The sequence below is a fragment of the Rhodnius prolixus genome, unplaced genomic scaffold, assembly GCF_049639745.1.
Source record: "Rhodnius prolixus isolate KJV_2025 unplaced genomic scaffold, Rpr scaffold_45, whole genome shotgun sequence".
Lineage (NCBI taxonomy): Eukaryota > Metazoa > Arthropoda > Insecta > Hemiptera > Reduviidae > Rhodnius > Rhodnius prolixus.
Window position 1 is genome coordinate 35,238 of NW_027411610.1, and position 25,708 is coordinate 60,945.

The window sequence follows — 25,708 nt, forward strand, 5'->3', positions numbered from 1 at the left end:
ATCCAAGAAAAAAAATGTGGTAGCTACCGAAATGGACTTCAGGAGCAGTTCTGCGAGAATATCCCGAAGAGAAAATGTAACGAATGATAAGATCCGGGAGATTATGAATGTCCAGAAGTCGGTACTATTTGGGAGAGACGACTCCAATGGTTTAGCCATCGATTTGTGCAGTAAATGGCAAAAAATGTTTAGTTTGTTTTAAGAAAATGCAATTAAGCGCACTTTTTGGAGAATCATTGTTAGAAATCTTCTTAAAATGCAATATTTGCCTATTGTTCAGTTTTGCCTGTACCAAATTCTCAAATTGGGAGAGAAAAAACAACTGGCCGTATGTGCCAGTCAATGAATTAGATGGCAAAATAAAAATATACAACTTATTATATCTGAAACAAATGTTCAAATGCTTTTTAAGGCGGTCTTTACATCCAACTACCACATTAGGTGTCTTAGGCGGAGGCGATTAGCAAACATAATTTACTGTAAATTTCTCTTATTAACCATTAAATAAAATCCAAGGACCTAGTCACCGCGGAATCGAACCTACTAACCCAGAATACATCTTATACTTTGCGGGCCTCGCCTCTGACCATCGCTTGGCTACCATAGTGCAACGGAAAATTCTATTAATATACTTCTGAGAAAGTAGATTCCCTTTGTAAAGAGTGGTTAAATACATTGCTTACATCAGATTTGGGAAAATTCCTAAATTATTTCTACTCAATGGATTGATTTTTCTCTTTCCGGAAAATGGCTTATGGACTTTTTTTAAAACTTCGTATACGAGTGGTTTACTCGGTTTAAAAATGGCGACATGTCGATTGATGACAAACCTCGTTCTGGACGTCCATCAACTGCCCGAATCGACGAAAATGTTGAAAAAATTCGAGAGCTGGTGTTCACAGACCGTCGACAGACAATTGATCAACTGTCAGAGAGTAGTGGGTTATCTTGGAGCTCGGTTCAGCGAATTTTAACGGAAGATTTGGGGATGAAAAGGGTTGCTGCCAAGTTTGTTCCTCGAGTTCTGACTGACAATCAAAAAGAACATCGAGTTGAAACATGTCGTGCTTTGAAACAACAGCTTGAAACTGATCCAGACTTTCTGTCAAAGGTCATTACTGGTGATGAGTCATGGTGCTATGGTTATGACCCAGAAACAAAGCAACAGTCGAGCCAATGGAAGACGTCATCTTCACCCCGACCAAAAAAATGTCGTCAAGTCAAGTCAAACATCAAAACAATGCTGATTTGCTTTTTTGATGCCAAAGGCGTAGTCCATTCAGAGTTTGTCCCCCCAGGTCAGACCGTCAATCAAACCTTGTATTTGGAAGTTTTGAAAAGATTGCGCAATAGTGTTCGCCAAAAAAGACCCGATTTGTGGCAAACAGGAGACTGGTTCTTCCACCACGACAATGCACCTGCACACACAGCCATCTCTGTTACACAGTTTTTGGCTAAAAATGGCATGGTTCCGCTGCCCCACGCACCTTACTCGCCTGACCTGGCTCCGTGCGACTTTTTCTTATTTCCACGCATGAAAAAGGGCATGAAAGGTCACCGATTTGACAACATTGAAGAGGTCAAGAAAAAAACGAAGAAGGAGCTGTCAGCCATTTCTAAAGATGACTACAAAAAATTTTTCGAACAGTGGAAGCACCGGTGGGACAAATGTATTAGTTGTAATGGAGAGTATTTTGAAGGGGATAAGGTTGTTCTGTAAAAAATTTGTAAATAAATAGCTTTTAAAAAATAATTTCGGTTTTTTTTGGGTACCCCCTCGTAAATATTTCAAAAACATCTCGGAAAGCGATTTTGGGGGTTTGGCTTCCTTAATGTTAATTATATTTATGAAAAAATGTTCTTCTTCTTCCAAGGTATTTTCCCTGACCAGGGTTCCTTGCGCCAAGCATCCATCCATCCTGAGCATCGCTTTCGCATAGACCTTGCGCTATCATTAGTTCCTTTATCTGCGCGAGCCAACTATTCATAGGCCTTCCTCTTCTTTGTCTACCAGCAGGTTGCCAGCAGAGAGACCTTTTTTTGGGGAGGCGCGTATCGCTCATGCGAAGGACATGTCCAAACCACAACAGCCTTCTTTCGTCCACCCTATCCAGTATGGTTTTATCTATACCGACGGCTTCCCTTACAACCATATTTGGGCTCTTATCAAACCGAAGATTGTTTTCCTTAAACATCTCCCATTTCTATCGAATTAAGGGTATTGCTGCGCTCTTTAGTTGTCAATGTCCACGCATCGGATCCATACAGTATTAGGCTTTTTCTACGAGGGAAGTGTAGATTTTGTGCTTTGTGGGAATGCTCAAAGCGCGGTTCCAGATTACGGAGAGAAAATTTAATATAATTTTACAAACTATAATGTTGATAAGTTGATAAGTAAGTTTGTTGGCTGAAATATGCCATGTTTGTGGAATATTTGTGAGTTAGAATGCTAGAAATAGCAGTAGGAGAATCGTGTAAGTGTTCGCTCCAAATTTTTCTATTTTAAAAAAAATAAAAAAATCATGATTTAACCTTGTAGTATATTATTTTCATATCTATTTAGTTTAAAATATAATTTTCAATGTCTCACATCTTCCAACTCATCACAGAACTATGTAATGACGCCAACGTGTTCTGTGAAAAAAGGATGTGATATAATCAAGGTGTGATATTTAAAAAAGAAAAAAAAAATGAAAAAGCATCTATTCAGGCGGGATTGTAGAGGTAGGCGAAGAGGGCGGTTTTCCCCTAAAATAGGGGGAAAAAATTAATTACTTTTTGGTTTATTTTGGAAATTAATCAGAGTAAGTTTCATTTTGCTTACGTTAGTTAACTTGAATGTGTGTTACTCATCTACCAAAACAGAGATGCTATTATTAAATCTCCTTAACAAAAACTTACAGTTTTAAAAAGTTAAGTGTACGGGTTGATTCAACGCCAAAAGGTACACAAATCAGCAAGTACCTAACATTTCATTAATACTTTATTGATATCATTTAAGTAATTTTACTGCATGAACATGTCATTAATATTTTATAGAATTAATAAGATATCACAGATCCTTATGCTGGTCATTTTCATGTACAAAATATTTGTTCAAGTAGCACACCATTTAACTTTACATTGACTGCAATATCTATTAATCTATATATGCAATAATCAAACTGTTAATCACAGCATAAAAACAAAAACGTTTTTTTAAATAAAAGGTAATTATAAGGCTACAGATTTCAAAAACTTGTTAAAAAAAAATACACCAACATACGAGGGTCGTTTGAAAAGTGCGTGCAAAAATAAAAACTACTTAATTTTTTGGGGTAAACCTTTTTTATTTTTCAACATAGTCTCCTTTTAGGCTTATACACTTCGTCCAACGCTGCTCTAGTTTGTTGATCCCTTCCGAATAATAGGATTTGTCCAAGTCTGAAAAATAGCCATTCGTTTCTGCAATCACCTCCTCGTTTGAATAAAATCTTTTTCCCGCCAGCCATTTCTTCATATTGGGGAACAAATAGTAGTCCGAGGGAGCCAAGTCTGGAGAATAGGGGGGATGTGAATCGAGTTGGAACCCTATTTCCATTAATTTTGCGACCACAACTGCTGAGGTGTGACCTGGTGCGTTGTCGTGATGGAAAAGGACTTTTTTGTGGGCCAATCCAGGGCGTTTTTCTTGCAGCTCGGTTTTCAAACGGTCCAATAACGATGAATAATATGCACCTGTAATAGTTTTACCCTTTTCCAGATAGTCGATGAGGATTATTCCTTGCGAATCCCAAAAGACAGTCGCCATAATCTTTCTGGCCGAAGGAACGGTCTTCGCCTTTTTTGGCGCAGATTCCCCCTTGGTAACCCATTGTTTAGATTGTTCTTTGGTCTCAGGAGTGTAGTGATGTATCCATGTTTCATCCACAGTGACGAAACGACGCATAAAGTCCTGCGGATTCTTCTGGAACAGCTGCAAACTGTCCTTGCAACACCTCACACGATTTCGTTTTTGGTCAAGCGTGAGCAATCGCGGCACCCATCTTGCGGATAGCTTTGTCATGTCCAAATGTTGATGCAAAATATTATGTACCCGTTCATTCGAGATGCCCACAGCACTAGCAATCTAACGCACCTTCACTCTTCTGTCATCCTTCACCATATCATGGATTTTATCAATGATTTCTGGAGTAGTAACCTCAATAGGGCGTCCAGAACGTTCAGCGTCACTTGTGCCCATGGCCACTCCGAAAATTTTGAAACCACTTATAAACTGTTCTAATCGAAGGTGCAAAGTCACCATAATGTTTATCAAGCTTCTCTTTAGTCTCCTGAGGCGTTTTGCCTTTCATAAAGTAGTGTTTAATCAACACACGAAATTCTTTTTCGTCCATTTTTTGTAAATCACTCGACTTCCTCGATTCAAACGAATGCCAAACACAAAGAAATAGACCGATCTGGCTGAAACTTGGTGTGTGTTCTTCCAAGAGATGCTACTAACTAAACATAACCTCGATACGCGCCAGTGGTGCTATCTCTCTGACTTTGCACGGACTTTTCAAACGACCCTCGTACTTCAATGATTTTGTTTATTTTTAGATTTTAAATAAAAATCGTCGGTTTAAGTTCACTCTTCGATTAAATTGATTACTTTATGTAGCAGTCAAGCATTAAAAATACGTAATAATTAATCTGGCTTTATATTAAATAATATTATAGTATTCTTCAATTACATTCTTAATCTAGGTGTTCTTCCCACAATGTTATATATTTGGGCCATAAAATGGATAAGATATGCATATTTTTAGGACAAATAAAGTATTTTACTACAAGTTCTCAATTAAAGGGACTACAGTAAATTACAGTAGAGAAATGAATAATTATTGTTGAATAATTTATTTGTTATTAACTGTACGTAATTTGTGCTCTCGTATCTTCTGTAATACGAATTGAAGATTCTAATTTTGTTTCAACTCCGTGATTCAAATTTCAACAGTAATCAACTCTTAATTTGTCTTTTTCTACTTTAACGTGCAGGTATATGTGACAGTTCAGAATAAAGGGCATATCAGAAGAATAATTTGGAATAGAGTTAATAAAGTACCTATTTAATAACGAAGATATATTATACATTTTATCAAAATTATAACAAAAAAAATATTATGAATGAACTGGCCAACACAAGGGTCTGTGACATCTAATAAATATAATTGAAAATTAATGTAGTAAAATCACTTAAATGATATCATTGAAGTATAAATGAAATGATGGGTACTTGCTGATTTGTGTACCTTTTATCGTTTAATCAACCCTTATACTTAACTTTTTAAACTGTAAGTTTTTGTTAAGTAATAATATCATTTAAGTAATTATATCCATTAAATTTTCATTATTATTTTTTAGAATTTATTAGATGTCACAGGCAGACCCTTATTCTGGCCATTTTTATGTAGGGTAGCGTATTTTATTTATTTTTTTTTTGTATTTACTTATTTATCTGTTTTTACGCGTGCGTATGTTCCAGAGAAGTTGGTTTATTATCAAATATAGAACAAAAAATTATACAAACTATACTTTGGGAGAAGTAATAATTGAAGAGCTTGGTGCAAAAAGGAATTATCTACAGTTTTTTAAAATTGTTAGTAGGGACATAAAACTAAATATACTTTAAGATGTATTCCTTATGTTGTGTCTGCCGTAAGGATTAGTTAATATATTGTGATGGGGTCATTTGGGGCTCAATATGAACTTTCTAGGGCATTTTTTTAAGCTTGCTATAAGCAAAAGTTATTTTGAAGTTAACTCTTTTTTGCACCAAAATCATAATTTTCAGTAAAACTTGAGTACATATTAAGTACTTTAGTCAACAGATTTCTTGTTTTTGAGCTTTTAAGTGGCATTTTGTGTCTTGTCGAAGCGAATGTTAGATATATTATTATGCCTGTCAAAAAGAAAAATAATAATATCTACCTAATATAAACATTAAATAAACCTAATGATTGATTGCGTCATCTTTTCTGTTTGGAGCAAAAGAAAGTTATCTGCAGTAGAAAACTCCAAATTTAACCTAGGTTAGAGAATGAGTAATGATAAACCGAGTCTGCATAAAGACTCGTTTGTGCACCAAAAGATGTAGAATTGAACATACTTTTAGGGGGCGCCACTAAACACATTTTCCGAAAAAAAATGTAGATAACTCCTTTTTGCACCAAGCTCTTCAATTCAAATAATAATAAGACAAATTATAACAGCTCACTTCGGTTCACATAAAAACATCTACCAGAAAATAGTACTGACCGACGGACACAAATTTTTGTATGAAAAAGAAATTGAAAAATTTTGTCTCATATTTAGTAAATATTAGCATACCATTTAACTTAGGTTGATTGTATTCGGGTGTAACTTACTGTGCAAGTTTAGTACAGCATTACTGTAGTTTTAAGTTTATTTATCCTGTAAAATGTACGGCCCTGTGTCTAAGTGTATTAATTATATAAGAGTGAAAAATGCGTCATTAAATTTTCGAGTCTATAATAAATTCCACAGACAGGGTTGCCAACTGCTCTTTTTTGGAAAGGGCAGTCCTTTTTTAACACCTGGTTGTCCTTGTCCTTTCTTAAATTAGGAAAGGACGCCTTTTGTCCTTTTTTCAGATATTGTTCACACAAATCTAATTTATTTTATTGTATTTTTGATTTAAGTTCTGACTTCTGAGACTTCTTCATTTGGCGTGTTGTTTTACCTATTCTAACTGAACTGAATAGGTCAGGGGTCGGCAACCTATTTTAAGTTGAGAGCCATTCTTCCTTAAATAATTTTAATAAATCTTACCAAGAGCCGCAAGGATGATAGTGTAAAGAAACTCTGTAGATCATTTGTGATCACAAATTATTATTTTACGATATTCAGTAACATTTAAATGTTTTATATATTTATTTTCACATATTACAAAGTAAATAAACGAATAAATAATAACTAAACCTGCATTTGAATGAAAATGGCGCCAGTCTTTTATAATTACGTACTTTATTTTAATATAACTCTATTCAGTTTCAAACCTATCACATTTAAAATTCTTTTTGAAAAAATATCTGTACTTTTATAAATGAAATTTTCATTTGATTTGAATAAAATTAAAATATACAATATATTTTGGACATGTAATATCTCTACTATTACAAGAAAGAACTCTAGAATTATTCCAGATATTCTTTATTAACGTTTTTATACAATTCTGTATTTTAAACTCAACATACGTTATTATTATCACATGACAATTAACACTAGTAACTAAACAACAATATAACACAGGACAGGCTGAAGAGCCACAAAATTTGGATAAAAGAGCCGCATGCGGCTCGCGAGCCGCAGGTTGCCGACCCCTGGAATAGGTCAACAGGTTATTGATTTAACGATGAACTTTTCATGAATAAGTGCGTAAGATATAAATGTACAGGGGAAAAGGGAGTTTTCCCCGGGGCCCGGAGGCGGAGTCTCTGCGTGTATACCTAAAAAAGAAGGAAAACGAATTATATATATTCCCGAGCCCCAAAATCCTGTCGACGGCCCTGAATGTGCCTAATTGTTTTAGATTGTCCTTTTTTAGAACTTTATAGAGTTGGCAACCCTATCCACAGACGAAATGTGCATTTTGTATTCATTGGTGATTAAAGCTTACTGCAGTTTCTTTACTACTTAACTTACATTACATTACGCGTTGATCAGTATTTTTTGTTTTTGTTTTTTTTAAAGTTACTTTCGAAATCCGTTTTAGAGTATTTTGAGCACAGAGGGGTTGGTTGCCTCTATTGCGTTATTCCAGTATGATGTGCAGTTTAGAGATCTAGTAAATAGTAGTTTTTTTTTTTTTTTATGATTTAAGGCGCGTCAACATCTAAGGTTATTGGCGCCCGCAGCTTTTTCCAGTGTACTGCCGGCCTCCGGACAGTGAGCTGTAAGAAGCTCCTAGGAAGAGAAAATCTAAGGGTCAGCAGCTGGATTCGAACCCGGGACCTCCGCGTGGGAGTCCAGTATGCCAACCTCATAGCTAATTCCCTCCCGTAAATAGTAGTTATAATTCATTACGTTATAAAATTTGCAGGTTGAAATTTTTGTGTGTGTTCACAAAATATTTGTTTTTGTTTACTAATTCAAAAAATCCACAACACTGGAAATTATTAAATATTTTGAGTAAATAAGTTTAGAACAAACATCATTTCAGCTCAAGTATAGTTGAAAGAAATTTATGAATTTGTATATTAGTTTTAAATATCTTATTTACATAATGTTAATCGAAAGTGGCAAGAATGAGATCAACTTTGCTTGTAGCTTTGTATCGGCTAATTTCTACATTCAGTTTAAACTGTATAATATGCTGCAACCTTTTCCACTGTTATATATGCGTGTATTTATAGTCCAAATTATGTAACATAAAGCGAGGAAACACTACTCCGGGTGTAAGTGGGACAATTAACAGTTTTTGTTTTTGGTACAGTTACTTTCTCTTACGCTTACTTTCAACACTGAGCGCACCCCACCCTCATTTTATAAGTATCTTAATCACAAGTGATGTCATTATGTGTTAGGAATGAAAATACGAGTAACTTTTAACTTACTGGGGAAAGGCTTACTCAAACCCTTCTGCCTAAAACTGGCCACAAAAATGAATTTTGCTAAATAAAGATAATATGCAAAAGCAATAAATCTGTACGTAATTTATGTGTATACTTGTACGAAGTTTACGGAGATCTTAGTAGTTGTTCTACAATCTCAAAAAGTTAATCAATCCATTGATTATTGATTGTTCCGTTTGAGGAAGTTTCTTCAAATTTGTTTTTAGCCCCACTCTTAAAGACTAACTTTAAAAAATACACAAGAGATAGCATCGCAAATTGTTACCGAAAAAAATTTGGTAACAAAAATTTTTAACAATTTTAATTTAAATAATTGTAATTTTAATAAGTGTTGTAATACGTAAACTCTACACCTAAGATATAAGGCAAATAAAGATACGTAGTTAGTAAGGTATAACAGAGAGAAAAAGCTGAACTTCGGACACATAACAAAGGTGTTCGCCTGTCTGTGAACAGTGGACATAAACAATGCATACGAGTAGAGGGAGTTAGTTGAATGTGAGCCACGAAAGATGATTTTCTCGACAAAAGAGAACCTAGCCTACGACTTCCGCTGTTTCTCGGCATAGCCGGATTTCTACTGACAATTTTCGTGTACCTGGAGGATCTTAGAGTTGGTGTTACTATAGAGGAATTTTGTGGTAATATTGTCCCAGTAAAGGGATTAAAGGCTACGGAAAAAGAGCTGGAGGAAACTGTCTACTGTGGGGGTCGCCGAAGAATGAAGATGGCGATTTTGGGCTGTAAAGTACAATTTTTACTCATATCTATCCAAGCCAGGTCTGGGGTAAGTTTTTTCTGCAAGAATTTTACAGAATAAGAAAAGGGTTTTATATAAATTGTAAACATTCATCTGGATTTGTTGGTACATAGGCGCCACGGTAGCCGAGCGGTTAGAGGCGAGACCTGTGAAGCTAATATGTATTGTGGTTACTGGGTTCGATTCCCCGGTCTGTAGGCCTTGGATTTATTTAATGGTTAATAAAAGAAATTTTACAGTAAAGTATATTTGCTAGTCGCCTCCGTCCACGACACCCTAATTGGTAGTTGGACGTTAAGCCCCGCCTGAAAAAATAGGCAATTACTTTACTACTACCACATAGATACTGCAACCATTTCCTAACATTTTCTCAAATATTTCAGAGAAATCAGAAGTAAATGTTTAAAGTGCAATTTGTAACCTTTGACTTCCTTATTTTAGGACAGTCTACTTTAAAATTGACTACTGGCTCCATCTAAAAGAGTTTTTGAATGCTCGTGAACACGTTTTCTTGCAAAACAAACGTAATTTCTCGTACGAAGTTAAAAGGAATCCTGGAAAATGATATACCGTTAGAAAGCCCATTAAACAAGGAAACTTTTATAAAAACTACCAGTACCTTGGTCTGATAATGATCACGTAAGTTTTCTTAAAAATTTCGATTTCTTTTATTTTTCCAGTATCCAGGAGGAAGATTGTGGCTGTTTGGAGAATAACTTATGCTTCGAAATGGTGTCAATTTTTAGGAAATTTATCTGTCTTTCTAACCGTGTTATCAGAATCGAATTTGGACTAAAACTTTCTGAGTAATAACATTTTTATTGCAAAAAAAGTAATGATTTTAGAAAAAAAAATTAGTGACGTCACTCAAGAATAGTGTAACATATGAAGTGGACCAATATGTCATTGAACTCCACTTTAGATGTATGTACTTCACACAGTAGGTGAACATTACTTATTGGTTCACCCTGTATTGTCACAAGACAACACTTTTCTAGATCAGGGTCTCTTGTCTATCCAAGGCCTATAATTTAAGTAGAGAAGTTCTCCTCTTAGCTTAAAAAACCAACGCAATTCCTGGAATGTTAAACCGTCAGAAAACTCTGCCGTGGTACCTACTATGTCTGTTGTTCAGCGATTAAGTAGCTGTACAGGACAAAAACGCTCCGACTGAACACAGATTCCTCCAGATGAGACTCCTTAATACTTTCTGGACAACAAATCAATCTGGGTGAGCCAACTATGCAAAGAATCCAAAGTGTCTTCAAAACTGAGGTGATTTGTTAGAAAGAGAGTGAACCAATGCTTGTACCTTCTTTTCAATTGAAGACTACACAGGAAGAACTTAAGTCCATTTTATAGATTTTTTCAGGAGAGCAACTTTAAAGTTTGAAACGTTACAGTTTTAGTGTTTATTGAAATATGCTTTTGTAATTTGTACAGTGCATTGAATGGACCATTCTTAAATATTCCTTAAAAGTATCGAACAAATATTTTATAAAAATTGGGGCCTCTGTGTCTGTTTGTCTGTATGTCTATATTTCAGTTTCTTAGTATAACCCTCGAATCAGATTGTGAAAATAAGAATATAATGTAATATAGAGATCATATTTCACTATATAAACTACCATTGCAACTCCCACGACAAAATTCTATTCGTCTGCGAGTCTAGTCATCCATCATACAGGGTGTTCATGACTAATTGAGTTTCAGAAAATAATAATATTGTTTACAAATTTTCTAATTTTATTTTTGAATGAACTTATGTAACTTATAATATATAAATTTCATAAAACCAGGCCAAAAAAATTTAATACAGCTTAGAAATCCACACCAGCAGGACTACAACTCTTTCTGTCCGTGTTTTGGATGGACTTCACCCGTTTTTCTCAGTGTATACCATACCTTCATCTGGCTATAACTCTTGAGACTAAAACCATTACATTCAATTAAGTTGACCTATCTGAAAGTTTGTGTGATGAACTAATACATAATGATGCCAAAAAAATTATTATTATTTTATTTTATTTAATTATTTTCGTCAAAATCCCCTTTTTTCCGTGTAGTCTTCAAATTATTTTAAGGGCGACTATCCTAGATAGTCTGTGTGCAAGAAGAGATAATACCTTAAGGCAATACCATACATCAGTGATGGGCAAAGTACGGCCCGCGGGCCAACTCCGGCCCGCGAAAGTATTTAATCCGGCCCGCCGAGGGTCCATCGACACGGATAGTATATGGCCCGCTATAATTACGTTTTGACAGTCGAGAAGTATAAAGTAGATTCTACTTAGTAGAATAATAGATGCATAACCTATAGGTGAAGCTAAACTAGCCGCGTAGTTACCCAAGTGTGTAATGCTGTAATATTTTTATAATATTATGATTAAAAGCTTTAACACAAAATGCATTTTTTCTATAATTCTGGCCCTCCTCTAGAATTTCTTAAACTTTGTGGCCCCCCCATTAAAAAAGTTTGCCCACCATTGCCATACATGGTGATTGAATGTAGATTAGGGTGTTTCAAAAAATGATGACTTTTAAATTTTAAAGAGCGCCGGGCGGAAAATCAAAGTTCATTTAAAAACAAAACGTTTCGTTCGAAATAGAGCAAAATCGATTAATATTTAGAGGCCGCTACCATTGATCAACAAATTTTTGTTTTGCTTTTTTTTTTATATATATAAAAAATGCTTATTAAATGTTTTGTATCTTTTCAAATTATTAGCAAAACATGTAATTGTACAAAGTTTATTTAAATATAATTTGCTACTCTTTAACAAAAACTTACAGTTTAAAATGTTAAGTATAAGGGTTGATTAAACGCCAAAAGGTACACAAATCAGCGAGTACCCAACATTTCATTAATTCTTCATTAATATTTAAGTAATTTTACTGCATTAATTTTCATTAATATTTTTTAGAATTTATTAGATGTCACAGACCCTTATGCTGGCCATTTTCGTCTACAAAATATATGTTCAATTAGCACTGTAGATTGACTGTAATATCTAGTTATATAGATCAAACTGTTAATTACAGGTTAAAAAAAAAACGTTATAAAAATATAAAAAAATTATGAGGCTAAAAAATTCAAAACTTTTTTTTATAAAAAACTTACATCAATGATTTTGTTTATTTTATTTATTTATTTTTATTTTTAAATAAAAATCGTCGGTTTAAGTTCATTCTTCGATTAAAGTAATTGTTATTTTATGTAGTAGTCAAACGTTTATAATAATAGGTAATAATTATCTGGCTTTATCGCAAATAATGTAGTTTTCTTCAATTATATTCTCAATCTAGGTGTTCTTCCCACAATGTTGTATATATGTAATATAAAATAAATAAGATATGCATATTTTTAGGGCAGCTAATTATTCCAGTATTTTACTATAAGTAAAATTAGGGGGACTAAATTAAATTACAATTGAGAAATCAATAATTGTTGAATAATCTACTTGTTATTAACTGTGTGTTATTTGTGCTAACGAATATTTCAGTAAGACGAATTCAAGACAGTAGCCGACTCTAACTTTGTCTTTTTCTACTTTAACATGCATGTACGTATATGTGATTGATCATAATTATAACAAAAAAATATTATAAATGAAGTGGCCAGCATAAGGGTCTGTGACATCTAATAAATTCTAAAAAATATTAATGAATATTAATGCAGTAAAATTACTTAAATATTAATGAAGAATTAATGAAATGTTGGGTACTTGCTGATTTGTGTACCTTTTGGCATTTAATCAACCCTTATACTTAACATTTTAAACTGTAAGTTTTTGTTAGAGAGATTTTTGTACCTTTTGGATGGATTTTCCTTTTTGTCTATTTTGCAAAATTACATGTCTGCTTTACAGATTTTTTTTTTAATTTGGAATAAGCAATTCTATCATTATAACCTGATAAGGTGTTAAGTCGGAACCGTAACTACCACTGGAGAGATCTATTTAAAGAATGATTATAGTTGCGGACCCCCAAACCATCCTCAATAACAATTTTTTTTAAAAAAGCGTTTTGAATAACATAGGAAGGTATTTGTACGTAAATAGCAAAATTAAACTGCGATTTCAGTACTTCCTTTTAAGAGGAGTAAGAAAAAAAAACTGCGATTGCAGTACTTCTAGGCAAAGAGACAAAGATTTTTTAATCGAACGACAATTCATTGATTTAAATCGGTTCACTCATTGATAATTTAAACGATTGCAGTACTTCCTCTTAGTAGGTGCAAGAGCATGATAGCACTTCACAGCCACGCAGAGGAGCTTTAACCACTTATTTGAGCTGAATTTTATCAAAATCGGACTAAGCGTTATAGAAATATTGGTAATAATAGTTTTAGAAAGGGTCTTATTTGGGTGGGGCGAACTCCTCTCCTTATGAGGCACAGCGTCCAGGCTTTTAAAGTGCAAATCTGTACAAAATTTCGATTCGAATGACACATCATTCATGAAAATCGGTTCACGTGTTGATAATTTGAAACGATTGCTATACTTTCCCTTAACAAGTGTAAGAGCTGATCGCCGCTTTAATGTTACTTAGGGGAGCCCTAACTCTATCATCCTACCAAATTTTATCAAAATCGGGCCAAGATTTACAGAGTAATTAGTAATAACAATTTTGAAGGGGGCCTTACATAAAGGGGGCTAACTCCTCTCCCATTCGATGTACAGCGTCGGGACCCCCAAAAGACACATCTACATAAAATATTGAATCGAATGACACCTCATTCATGAAAATCGGTTCACGCGTTTAGGCGCTACGTTGTTTACAAAAAAGGTAACAAGAACAACAAGAACAAGAACATTTTCTGAAAAGGCCGTTTTGGCCTATTTTCAGCAACATATTTCTCGAAATCTATTAGATCTGGGTAATTGCAAAAAAATTACAGGCATAAAGGAGGGTTTGCCCTTTATTTTAAAGAAAATTTGGGAATTTTATCTTTTATAGAAAAAGAGAAAAAAATTGTCAAAGTTGGGTGTTTTTCAACGTTACGCTTTTTCGTGCAGTTTTTGATGGTCAACCCTTATACAACTGTCCTACCGGACAGTTTTAATAAAGACAATGCAGTTGGAATCATTTTGATGGCCTTTTTATTTTCAAAGTTATGAATATTTAAAGAAGCTGTATTTAAAAGAAAACAATATTAAGAAAAATATACATTTTTGAAAAACTTCGATTAATTAACGTTAAAATCACTTCATTTTTTATGTGTTTCGTACAGAATTTAAAAAACAAATAATTTTGGTTACTGAAACGTCTAAATTAGGGAATATTTTGCATTTATTGTTAAAATTTGAAATTGATTGATTGGTAGTAAATTAATTTCAAATTATAACAATTACAGAATCCTGCATTTCCCAAAGATGGTTGTAACCAACATTTATAAAAAAAAATCCTTAATTTGGGTTACCCAGTTGATCTTAATATTATTTGACGGTAAAGAGTCGAGATGTAATAGTCTGTCATAACAAATACGAGGTAATCTGGATCGATCCATTTCTAATACTTTGCAAAACTATTTCAACGCAAGCTTAAAAACAGTGGTGGCCATATGAGATAATCCAGTTTCCAACAGTATTATGTAGTACGGAGTAGATTTTAATAAATGAAAAAGACGTTTATAAAAATTTTTTTGGGCATATTCTAAACTGTCTAAATACCTTAGTCCCCAGATTTGTACTGAATAGAGCAATGTAATCTGTCAAGTTGTTATCAAAATTAATAATAATAAGAAACAAATATATAGTATGCATGATTCAGTAAAGAGAAAAATAAATTAAATAATATGCTCCAATTTAACAACAAAAGAAAGGGAAAAAAAGATATAGTATACAGGGTGTATACGGAGGAGTGGTCGAAACTTGGGGAGGTGATTCACCAGCTCAAATGCAACAAAAAATATTCTATTCACTTTGACCCGATTTTCAATAGTGTCCAAGATATTTGCATTTTTAACTTTTCCGTCGATATTCGCGTTTTTCGCCATTAAAACGGCCGTAACTTTTCTATCCTTTATCCTACCACAAATCTGCTTATTCCAAACGAAAGAGAATTAAATTTCCTATAAATTTGCTTGGTACAGAGCCTCAAAACGATTCTTATAACAATGAAATTTTTACTTTAATGTCTAAAAAATTCGTTCTCGATGATTTCTGTTAAAGTTTTCAACTGCATTTTTTCAATTATTAATGAATCAAGAAATCACATAATTTCAGAAAAAGTTGCACATTTATTGAGCTTTAAGACCATATGGATTTTTTTGGTTATTAATAAAACCCTACCCCGAACAGAGGGGTGTAAATGCAGAAAACTGGGATTTTGCGTAACCGACTTTTCACTACTAATTTACTCAAATGTCAATTTTTGGAGAAGGAACAAAAAGAAAAGTAACCATTTTAGTTTTTAACAATTATTATTTAATAAAACGGAACTAAAAAGTAAAGTAGCAATAAAACGCTGTAGTTGACTACAATTGTTTGTGCAACTTATTTTAATGACATAATGGAGGCTGTTTTGATCAAAGTTCATTAATAAAAATTTAAAAATAAAATGGTTATATTCTTTTTGTTCCCTCTCCAAAAATTGATTAATTTTGAATTATTATTAATTAACTTTGATGAAAAAAAACCTCCATTATGTCGTTAAAATATGTTGCACAAACAATTGTAGTCAAGAAACTAAAAATTTGCCACAATTCTTTCCCACTTCCTTGTTTGAATAGTTCGAACAATTTTTGTAGCAGTTTTAGCTAGGCACCTGCCTATTGTACATTTTTACTTTTGTGTTTTATTGCTACTTTATTTTTTACTTCCGTTTTATAAAATACTAATTGTACTAAACTAAAATGGTTACTAAAATGGTAAAAATTGATATTTGAGTAAATTAGTAGTGAAAAGTCAGTTCGCAAAATCCCAGTTTTCTGCATTTACACCCCTCTGTTCGGGGTAGGGTTTTATTAATAACCAAAAAAATCCATATGGTCTTAAAGCTCAATAAATGCGCAACTTTTTCTGAAATTATGTGATTCCTTGATTCATTAACCATTGAAAAAATGCAGTTGAAAATTTTAACAAAAATCATCGAGAACGAATTTTTTAGACATTAAAGTAAATATTTCATTGTTATTAGAATCGTTTTGAGGCTTTGTGCCAAGCAGATTTATAGGAAATTTAATGCTCTTTCGTTTGGAATAAACAGATTTGTTGTAGGATGAAGAATAGAAAAGTTACGACCGTTTTTATGTCGAAAAACGCGAATATCGACGGAAAAGTTAAAAATGCAAATAACTTGGACACTATTGAGAATCGGGCCAAAGTGAATAGAATATTTTTTGTTGCAATTGAGCTGTTGAATCACCTCCCGAAGTTTCGACCACTCCTCCGTGTACACCCTGTATACAATGAACAAAATAGCATAATCTTGTAACTAATAATAATTCCTTTGTAACTAAAAATTAATTCTGTGATTAAAAAATTTCTGTAAGAAGATGCTGCTTTAATAAACTTAACTAAACTTATCCAGCCTCCGCCATTTAAATAAAATAAACATTGCTCATTATCCAATTGACTTCTGTTAAAACAGATTATTCTAAAATCTTTCAATGTTGGTCACACTGCTAAAAAAAATTATTTAATTTTTAAATTGCTGTTTAAATTTATGTTCAATTTGATTGAATTGATTCAATTTCAGTATCTTCATTTGCATAATTTGTGATGAAGAAAATTACCTTTTCCTTCTGCCATCTTCTACTCGAGACTCCTTCCTTCTACATCTTTATTATCTTTTTTCGTATTCCCATTTTTGCCTTGAACTTTATCTTGTCATTTATTTGTTTTATTTCCTTTTGACATTAATTTCATTGCTATCATTCGCCTTCACTTAGAACTTTACTTCTAACCTGGCTATCAATGTTAGCACAATATCTTCATACTTACCATTATAACCTTTTTTTTTTTTTTTTGTAAATCACATTCACTTAATGTAAACACTGTCTTTTCCTTTAGCTTAGACATGATTTCAATTCAAAATGAATGTAAAAATATATTGAATCTGTGGACATTCATTAGAGTAGAGGAAAGGTGATGTATATTCTAGAGCATTCTCTTTTCCTAAAAATGCAAGAAATTTAAACGATTTCTACTAAATTCTGATTTATTGAATGCTGTGCAGAAATAAGTTTTGAAATAGACTAATAAGATTTTTATATGCAATTGTAGTTACCATTTCAAGTATTTTATTAACAAATTACTGCAGATGTTTTCTTGCTAATTATGTAAATTATTGTGCGTTATCTCATGAATGTTCTTTTAGTCTGGTACCAAAAATTGGGCAAATAGATGTAACTCTTTTTCTTTTATTGTTTTCCGAAGCTGCTGTTTTCTTTAGACCTATGACCACCGAGCATCCAAAATTGAAAAAATCTTTCACCGGATTTATCTGTTATATTGGATTACAATCTATAATTTCTCATTGGTAGGAATATTTTGTCTTGAGACAGAGTGAAAGAAAGGATGCAGGCTTCCAATTTGTACACTATCTGCAAGCTGCTTAAATGCAGAACTAACATGCGTTGATGAAGCACTTTAAGTATCGGAAGCGATGAAGAAAATTACCACAAACTCTACAATGCCTAAGAACAGCAGGAATGCACACACGTTGCATTTACTAAGGAAGATATCTTCCACTTTGTTTCAGATTGTCCTATTCTCGCCCCATGCCGAGTTTTTGAGGTGTGGCTATTAAATAACGAGACAATTGCTATAAAACATTTTATTTTAAATTTATACATATTTAGTTATTATCACCTTCAATATACACCCCTCCCCTATCCCTACAACGCTCCATGCGAATTTACCATTGTTCTGTAACAGTGCTGGAAGTCTTTTTCTGTGAGCTCCTGCATGACGCGTGCCGCTTTTTCTTTCACAGCTTCAACGGACTGAAATCGTATTCCTTTTAATGCTGATTTGATTTTGGGGGAACAGATAAAAGTCACTTGGGGCCGGCAGGTCAGGCGAATAAGGCGGATGGCCTAAAACTGGGATGTTGTTGTACTTGGTTAGAAACGTCTTGACAGACAATGCAGTGTGAGCCGGCGCCGTTGTCTTGATGGAGAACCCCGTGACTTGTTCTTCCACAAATCGGGTCATTTTTTTCCTTACTCTTTCACGAAGTTGAGCAAGCTCCTCACGGTAGTAATGTTGGTTAATTATAATCGATAGTCTACTGCGGGGGTCTTAGACTAGCGGCCCTCGAGGTAATTTTTTGGTGGCTCACGATGTTTTTAAATAAATTGAAAATAGAAAAAAACTGTTATAAAGAAAATAGCGCTTCGGGGAGATCCATGCAATTTAATTAAGTTTATTTTTTAGCCTCAAAACATTAAATTCAAACAAAACCCTACGATTTTCCTTGCCGTATAAGGTTTATTTTCTCCTCTATTATAAAAGGATGTATTTGTTCTTTGAATAAACTTTTATTTAAAAAAACATTTTTATTTTTAAAACATTTTTCTAGAAAGATCTTTTTCAAACGGAGCGAAGAGTTGTCAAAAAAAATTCCTCTAGCAATGTTTGGCAAAGTGCGAGTGTTCCATCAATTCGCCTCTTTTATTCCGAAAAAATATGGTAACAATAATAAACAATAAATCATGTTTATGATCAGAGATATTATTTCAAAATGTCACTTTCTTGCAAGGACCACATATTGTGTCTATTGCGCTGGTTTCATGTTGATTAAAAAAGAAAAGAATAAAGGAGATCAAATTAATTTTTCTTAGCATTTCAAAACTATGTAATAATTGCGTGTTATTTGTATACAAATCCAAAGTCGAATTAATATCATATCCTTTAGAATGTGGATTACCATTATGCAGGCTGTTCATTTTATAAGACGGCTCAAATGCATTTCATGCTTAAACGGTTGATCTGAGCGAAAAATGGTAGAGGAAAAATATTGTTGCCCGTCATCTCTAGTTTCAGAATATGTGACTTGATTTTAGATTCCTGCCCGCATACACGGCTGACGCGCGACCAAAAAGTAAGGGTTTGCAGTTCACCCCTTTTTTCATATACACAGTATTTTTCTTAATATCGTGAAATAAGTCGTTTTCCGAGTGATTTTTCTTAGAAAAATCAAATGTTAAGAGCTTTAGATGTTCTCAAGCATACACAAAATGGCTAAAATATAATTTTACATCTGTTACCAACAAGAAGGTTTAATAATTATTTGGTAATTTTGGGAGAGTTGCGTTTAATTACTAAAAAAAATTGGAAACGTCCTGCCACATATTTAAGTGATCAATATCTTTCATGTAAAGGATCAAACTTATTCCTTAATTTACCTCAGATACAGAGAGCAGTTGATAACCTTCAGGCTAATCTGGCTTGCGAGCCAGAGGAGGCACCTTTGAAGACACAGTACATGCTTCACAAGTTGAGTAAAGTGCATTATTTGATAAATTAAGGAATAAGTTTGATCCTTTACATGAAAGATATTGATCACTTAAATATGTGGCAGGAGGTTTCCAATTTTTTTTGGTAATTAAACGCAACTCTCCTAAAATTAACAAAAAATTATTAAACCTTCTTGTTTGTAACAGATGTAAAATTAATTTTTAGCCATTTTGTGTATGCTTGAGAACATTTAAAGCTCTTAACATTTGATTTGTCTTAGAAAAATCACTCGGAAAACGACTTATTTCCCGATATTAAGAAAAATACTAGCTTTACTGCCTTGGCAATATTTTTAGTAGAAAGGGGATGAAAAAATACATAAAAATGACCTATCGCGTGCTCTTCTTTCTCTTTGATAACAAGTTAAAAAATTGAAATATGATTAATAAATACCAGATTTTGAAATGGCCTAGCACCTTTAATTTTGAAGATATCGAATTGCGGTTTCCGGTTTCTTTCATAACTTTTTATACTCTGTAAAACGGTGTATATGAAAATGGGGGTCAACTGCAAACCCTTACTTTTGGTCGCGCTTCAGACGCGTATGCGGGCAGGAATCTAAAATCATGTCACATATTCTGAAACTAGAGGTGACGGGCAACAAATTTTTCCTCTACCATTTTTGGCTCAGATCAACCGTTTAAGAATGAAATGCATTTGAGAATTTCTTAAAATGGAACACCCTGTATATTTTATTTCACACACAGATCAATTTGTAAAAACTACTGTATCGTGCTCAGGGAATCTAAAATAAAGACATGCAACGATCACAGTATTTCCTCTTATAAAAGGGGTAAGAGAAATAAAGGAAAAAAGGACTATTTTTTTAAAGGAAGCTTGTAATTTTGAATTTTAATAATTAATGTCAGCAGAGAAAGTGGTCCAAATTTATCGAAATCTTAATTTAAATATTAGTTCCCTGCGAATGAATTGTTTTGCTCAGAGATATGGTTAATCAAATTACGCGTCTCTAATCTTTTGACAGCTAAAAAGAGAAAGTAAAGGACAAAGCAAGTTGCCGGATTTGATTACACTAACAAGTGGTTAAATTTTCCACAATTCTTTTTAGCTAATTATTTTTGAGATTGACAAGTGTTCCATGGGAATTCAAACATAAAGAAAAGCCAATTCTCTCACTAGTGGATAAAATATATGTATTTTATTTGTAGAAATTGGTAGAACAATATGTTGATTACACACGCACATAAAACAGTTCTAATTCTATAATTGTGTATTATTATAATTATTTATTATTTTCAACACTTTCTCCCATTGCTTGTAAACTCCTTTGTTTAATTCTGGCGTACACTTGTAGTCCTTGATTATGTATTCTGGTGAGATATATTCGCTAACTTTCTTTTATAAAGAATAAACTTGAAATTCTAATGAATTTATCTCTAATTAAAGAAAGTATTAAGGATTCAATTAGCGAGAAATCCGATCTTGAAAGAAAAACAAAAATATTTCGTCGTTTTTTGCCAACGTTTCGACAAATATATTGCCTTCTACAGGGCGTGGCTATGCGGGTTGGTCGAGTTACAGAAAACTGAACGCTAATTGAATACACAATATAAATTTTTCAACGTTCATTAAAAGGTAATAAAAATTAAAGAAAGTTTTATTATTTTCTAGAACAAACGAAAAATAATCAATAATAGTGGACAAAAACATTTTAAACATAAAAATATTATAGAAACGTTTTTTCCTATAATACATATAAATTATTTTAATTAATAATATTGAACAGTAAAGTTGTTAATATGTACAGTAATAAGGTTAGTCTGTCTCAAGATATACGAGAAAATATAATAGCACAATTAACAGGATAAAAATTGTCTTTCATGGTGTACTTTCCAAAATCCGAAAACACAAATGATAATTGGATTTCAAACCCCCTTTTCTATAAAGAAAATTTAGGAAAAGCTACTTCATTATCGTTAAAAGATGAAGAAAATTTAATAGAATTATCATGTGACAGAACTTAAATGATAATTATGCGTAAAAATCTGCTTAAAGAGACTGGATTGTAATGAGTAAGTTCTATCCAAGCAACATTAAATTTAATTAGTACTTACAGGTAGTTGAATGCTTAAAAGAAATTAATTTAGAAGATTTGGGCACAAATATAATAATCCTAAAGAAGAACTTTGTAAATTAATTAATAATTTTGAAGAGAAAAATATGTACGCAATTTTTAATTATTTAAAAAATGTTTTAAAACTAAGATCTTACACTTTACAAAGTTTATAAAGTGAACTTGAACTCCTTTGTAACAGATACATTGTATCTCTGCACAAATAAAGATTATAATAGCAAAATAACACACTCGGAATAACAAATTTCACGAAATACAATCATTTTTACGAAGTGGTACAATTTAGCATGATGGACTACCAAGTGGTACGCGTGCCTAAAAAGGACGAAATATTTTGACGAAATCAAAGTCTTTAATTTTTTTTTTTTTTAACGTTTTCTTGCAAAACAAACGTAATTTTTCATACGTAGATAAAAGGAATCCTGGAAAATGATATACCGTTTGAAAGCCCATTTAGACAAGGAAACTTTTATAAAAAGTGCCAGCACCTAGGTCTGATAATGATCACATAAGGGCCTAATGAGTTTTCTTAAAAATTTCTGTTACTTTTTATTTTTCCAGTATCCAGGAGGAAGATTGAGGCTGTTTGGAGAATAACTTATGCTTCAAAATGGTGTCAATTTTTAGGAAATTTATGTGTCTTTCTAACCGTGTCATCAGAATCAAATTCGGACTAAAACTTTCTGAGTAATAACATTTTTATTGGAAAAAAGTAATGATTTTAGAAAAAAACTTTAAAGCGACGTCACTCAAGAACAGAGGAAAATATGAAGTTGGCCAATACGTCATTGAACTCCACTTTAGATGTACTACACGCAGTAGGCCTATGGACAATACTTACTGGTTCACCCTGTATATTCATAGTGTCTAGATATTGCAGAGCAGTTGAGTTGGTTTTGATTCGATAGCTGCCCGAAAAGACTCATCAGTCTTATTGTCTGTATTTTCTTATTGAAAGTGGCTAGATTGATTCGCTTTAAACAAAATACTAACTATAGCAAAATATCAGAAGTTTTCTGTAAATGAGGTGTTTCTTAAAATTGTTTTACTCTACATAATCTAAATTGTAACAAAACAAATCACTTTATTCCACTTTATATAGTTCTCAAAATAAAAAAAATGTACCAATCTCTTGAAAAACATTGAATTTAAATTAAATGATTGTTGGCTTCAATATTCCCGGCAATAAAAACAGTGTAAGCTATGCGGTTAGCGTATACTGGATTCGCACGCGGAGATCCCAAGTTCGAATCCAACTGCTGGGCCCCTTAGATTTTCTCTTTCTAGGAGCTTCTTACAGCTCTCTCACCGGTGATGGACAGTGTTGTCTGCACCGAGAGGACACTGTCTGGTGGCCAGCAGTGCACTGGAAAAAGCTCCGGGCGCCAATAACCTTAGATGTTAGTCGCGATAAGCTAACTCTCACAGAACCCATTTTAAATATGAAGTCATCTTATTAATATAATATAATCGAATTTTCATGGCAGTTACATAATACAGGGTGACCAGAGTTATAGGCTCCACCCACTTTGTTTTTAAAAACGGCAGGAAATTTCGAAAAAATAAAAAACACGTATTTAATCATTTTTAGTCTAGTTTATTTTTATTGATTGACCCATTTTTTGAAACCCCTGTATCTCGAGATACAGCATCCAACTTTGTTTTTTTAAATGGAACGTCATATTTTTATAGTATTTGAGCTCCTAAAAAAAACAAAAATAAATTTTTTGAAATCGGTCAAAAGTTATGGTAATTTAATATATGAAAAACAAATTTCCGTTTATTGTCAAAATTACGTTATTTTTTTTAAAGAATCTGTTCAAACTGGGCACAACCAACGGATAGGCAAGCCAAAGCTCTGGACTCCCACGCTTTGCTTGTAGCAGCACTTACGGTGGCGAAGTCAAGATCTAGGCAGGCTAGATTTATTCGACGTTCAGGTTGTTTTTTTCTACAAACGTTTGGTGTGGAGTTTTAGGAAATCGAACTAATCAGCCCATACTTCTACAGAGAGAACTTAACTGGTGCAAGGAATCTAACTTTTTTTAAGAGACATTTTGCCAGTTCTGCTTGAAGATGTTCCTCTACAACGTCGGCTAGATATGTATTTTCAACAAGATGGTTGCCCGGCACATAATGCGAGAGTTGTACAGAAATTTCCATGAAAAGTGCTTAGAGACTCATTGATCCATCCCAATGGCCACCTCGATCTCTGGACTTAACCCCAATGGACTATTTTTTGTGGGAATATCTAATAAATAAAGTGTACAGTAACCTTAATCCCGTGGCATCAGTCCATGTTCTGAAACAATAAACGGAAATTTGTTTTTCATATTTTAAATTACCACAACTTTTGAAAAAACTAACCGAATTCAAAAAAAAAAATTTGTTTTTTTTTGGAGCTCAAATACTATAAAAATATGCAAAAAAAAATGTAACGTTCCATTTGAAAAAAAAATGTTGGATGCTGTATCTCGAGATACAGGGGTTTAAAAAAATGGGGCAACCACTGAAAATAAACTAGACTAAAAATGATTAAATACGTGTTTTCTATTTTTTCGAAATTTCCCGCCTTTTTTAAAAAAAAGTGGGTGGAGCATATAACTCTGGTCACCTTGTATAAGTGCATAGATCGTCCAAAATTGTTTAGTATTCTCGCACTTCTGTTCAACCAATTATTTATTTAAATTTCTCCTCTCTACCGCTTACAAGTGGGTTTAAAATTTCCTTATATAAATTTTTGATATACTAAATAAGTTTTGTAAAAGCTGCCTGTACGCTGAAACTTCAGCAATATAAGATTTAAGAAAGTATTGTAAAGGCTTCACGATTGATCGTTTAGAAATGTAGGTGGGAACAGCTTCGACTTGGGGCTATAAAAGTATAACTAGATATCTGTACTTTATTAAAACTGTCCGGTAGGACAGTTGTATAAGGGTTGACCATCAAAAACTGCACGAAAAAGCGTAACGTTGAAAAACACCCAACTTTGACAATTTTTTTCTCTTTTTCTGTAAAAGATAAAATTCTCAAATTTCCTTTAAAATAAAGGGCAAATCCTCCTTTATGCCTGTAATTTTTTTGGCCAAACCTAGATTTAGTAGATTACGAGAAAAAAGTTGCTGAAAATGAGCAAAAAAGGCATTTTCAAAAATTAGTCTTGTTGTTGTTGTTGTTGTTGTTGTTGTTGTTGTTGTTGTTGTTGTTGTTGTTGTTGTTGTTGTTGTTGTTGTTGTTGTTGTTGTTGTTGTTGTTGTTGTTGTTGTTGTTGTTGTTGTTGTTGTTGTTGTTGTTGTTGTTGTTGTTGTTGTTGTTGTTGTTGTTGTTGTTGTTGTTGTTGTTGTTGTTGTTGTTGTTGTTGTTGTTGTTGTTGTTGTTGTTGTTGTTGTTGTTGTTGTTGTTGTTGTTGTTGTTGTTGTTGTTGTTGTTGTTGTTGTTGTTGTTGTTGTTGTTGTTGTTGTTGTTGTTGTTGTTGTTGTTGTTGTTGTTGTTGTTGTTGTTGTTGTTGTTGTTGTTGTTGTTGTTGTTGTTGTTGTTGTTGTTGTTGTTGTTGTTGTTGTTGTTGTTGTTGTTGTTGTTGTTGTTGTTGTTGTTGTTGTTGTTGTTGTTGTTGTTGTTGTTGTTGTTGTTGTTGTTGTTGTTGTTGTTGTTGTTGTTGTTGTTGTTGTTGTTGTTGTTGTTGTTGTTGTTGTTGTTGTTGTTGTTGTTGTTGTTGTTGTTACCTTTTTTGTAAACAACGTAGCGCCTAAACGCGTGAACCAATTTTCTTGAA

The 25,708-nt window shown here is 33.1% G+C and overlaps 1 protein-coding gene across 2 annotated transcripts in view; it reads left to right on the plus strand.

Moving 5' to 3' along the window:
* Positions 1-25,708, plus strand: part of LOC141455277 (uncharacterized) — a 48,414-nt gene that overhangs the window by 7,922 nt on the left and 14,784 nt on the right. The window contains exon 1 of one of the 2 annotated variants that reach the window (XM_074130192.1): positions 9,117-9,402. The exons of the other annotated variant lie outside the window; for it this stretch is intronic. Within the exon in view, the coding sequence (XP_073986293.1) occupies positions 9,337-9,402 (66 nt within the window). The 5' untranslated portion in view covers positions 9,117-9,336. Of the gene's footprint in view, positions 1-9,116; positions 9,403-25,708 lie in introns of those variants that run through there. 2 annotated transcript variants of the gene reach the window in all.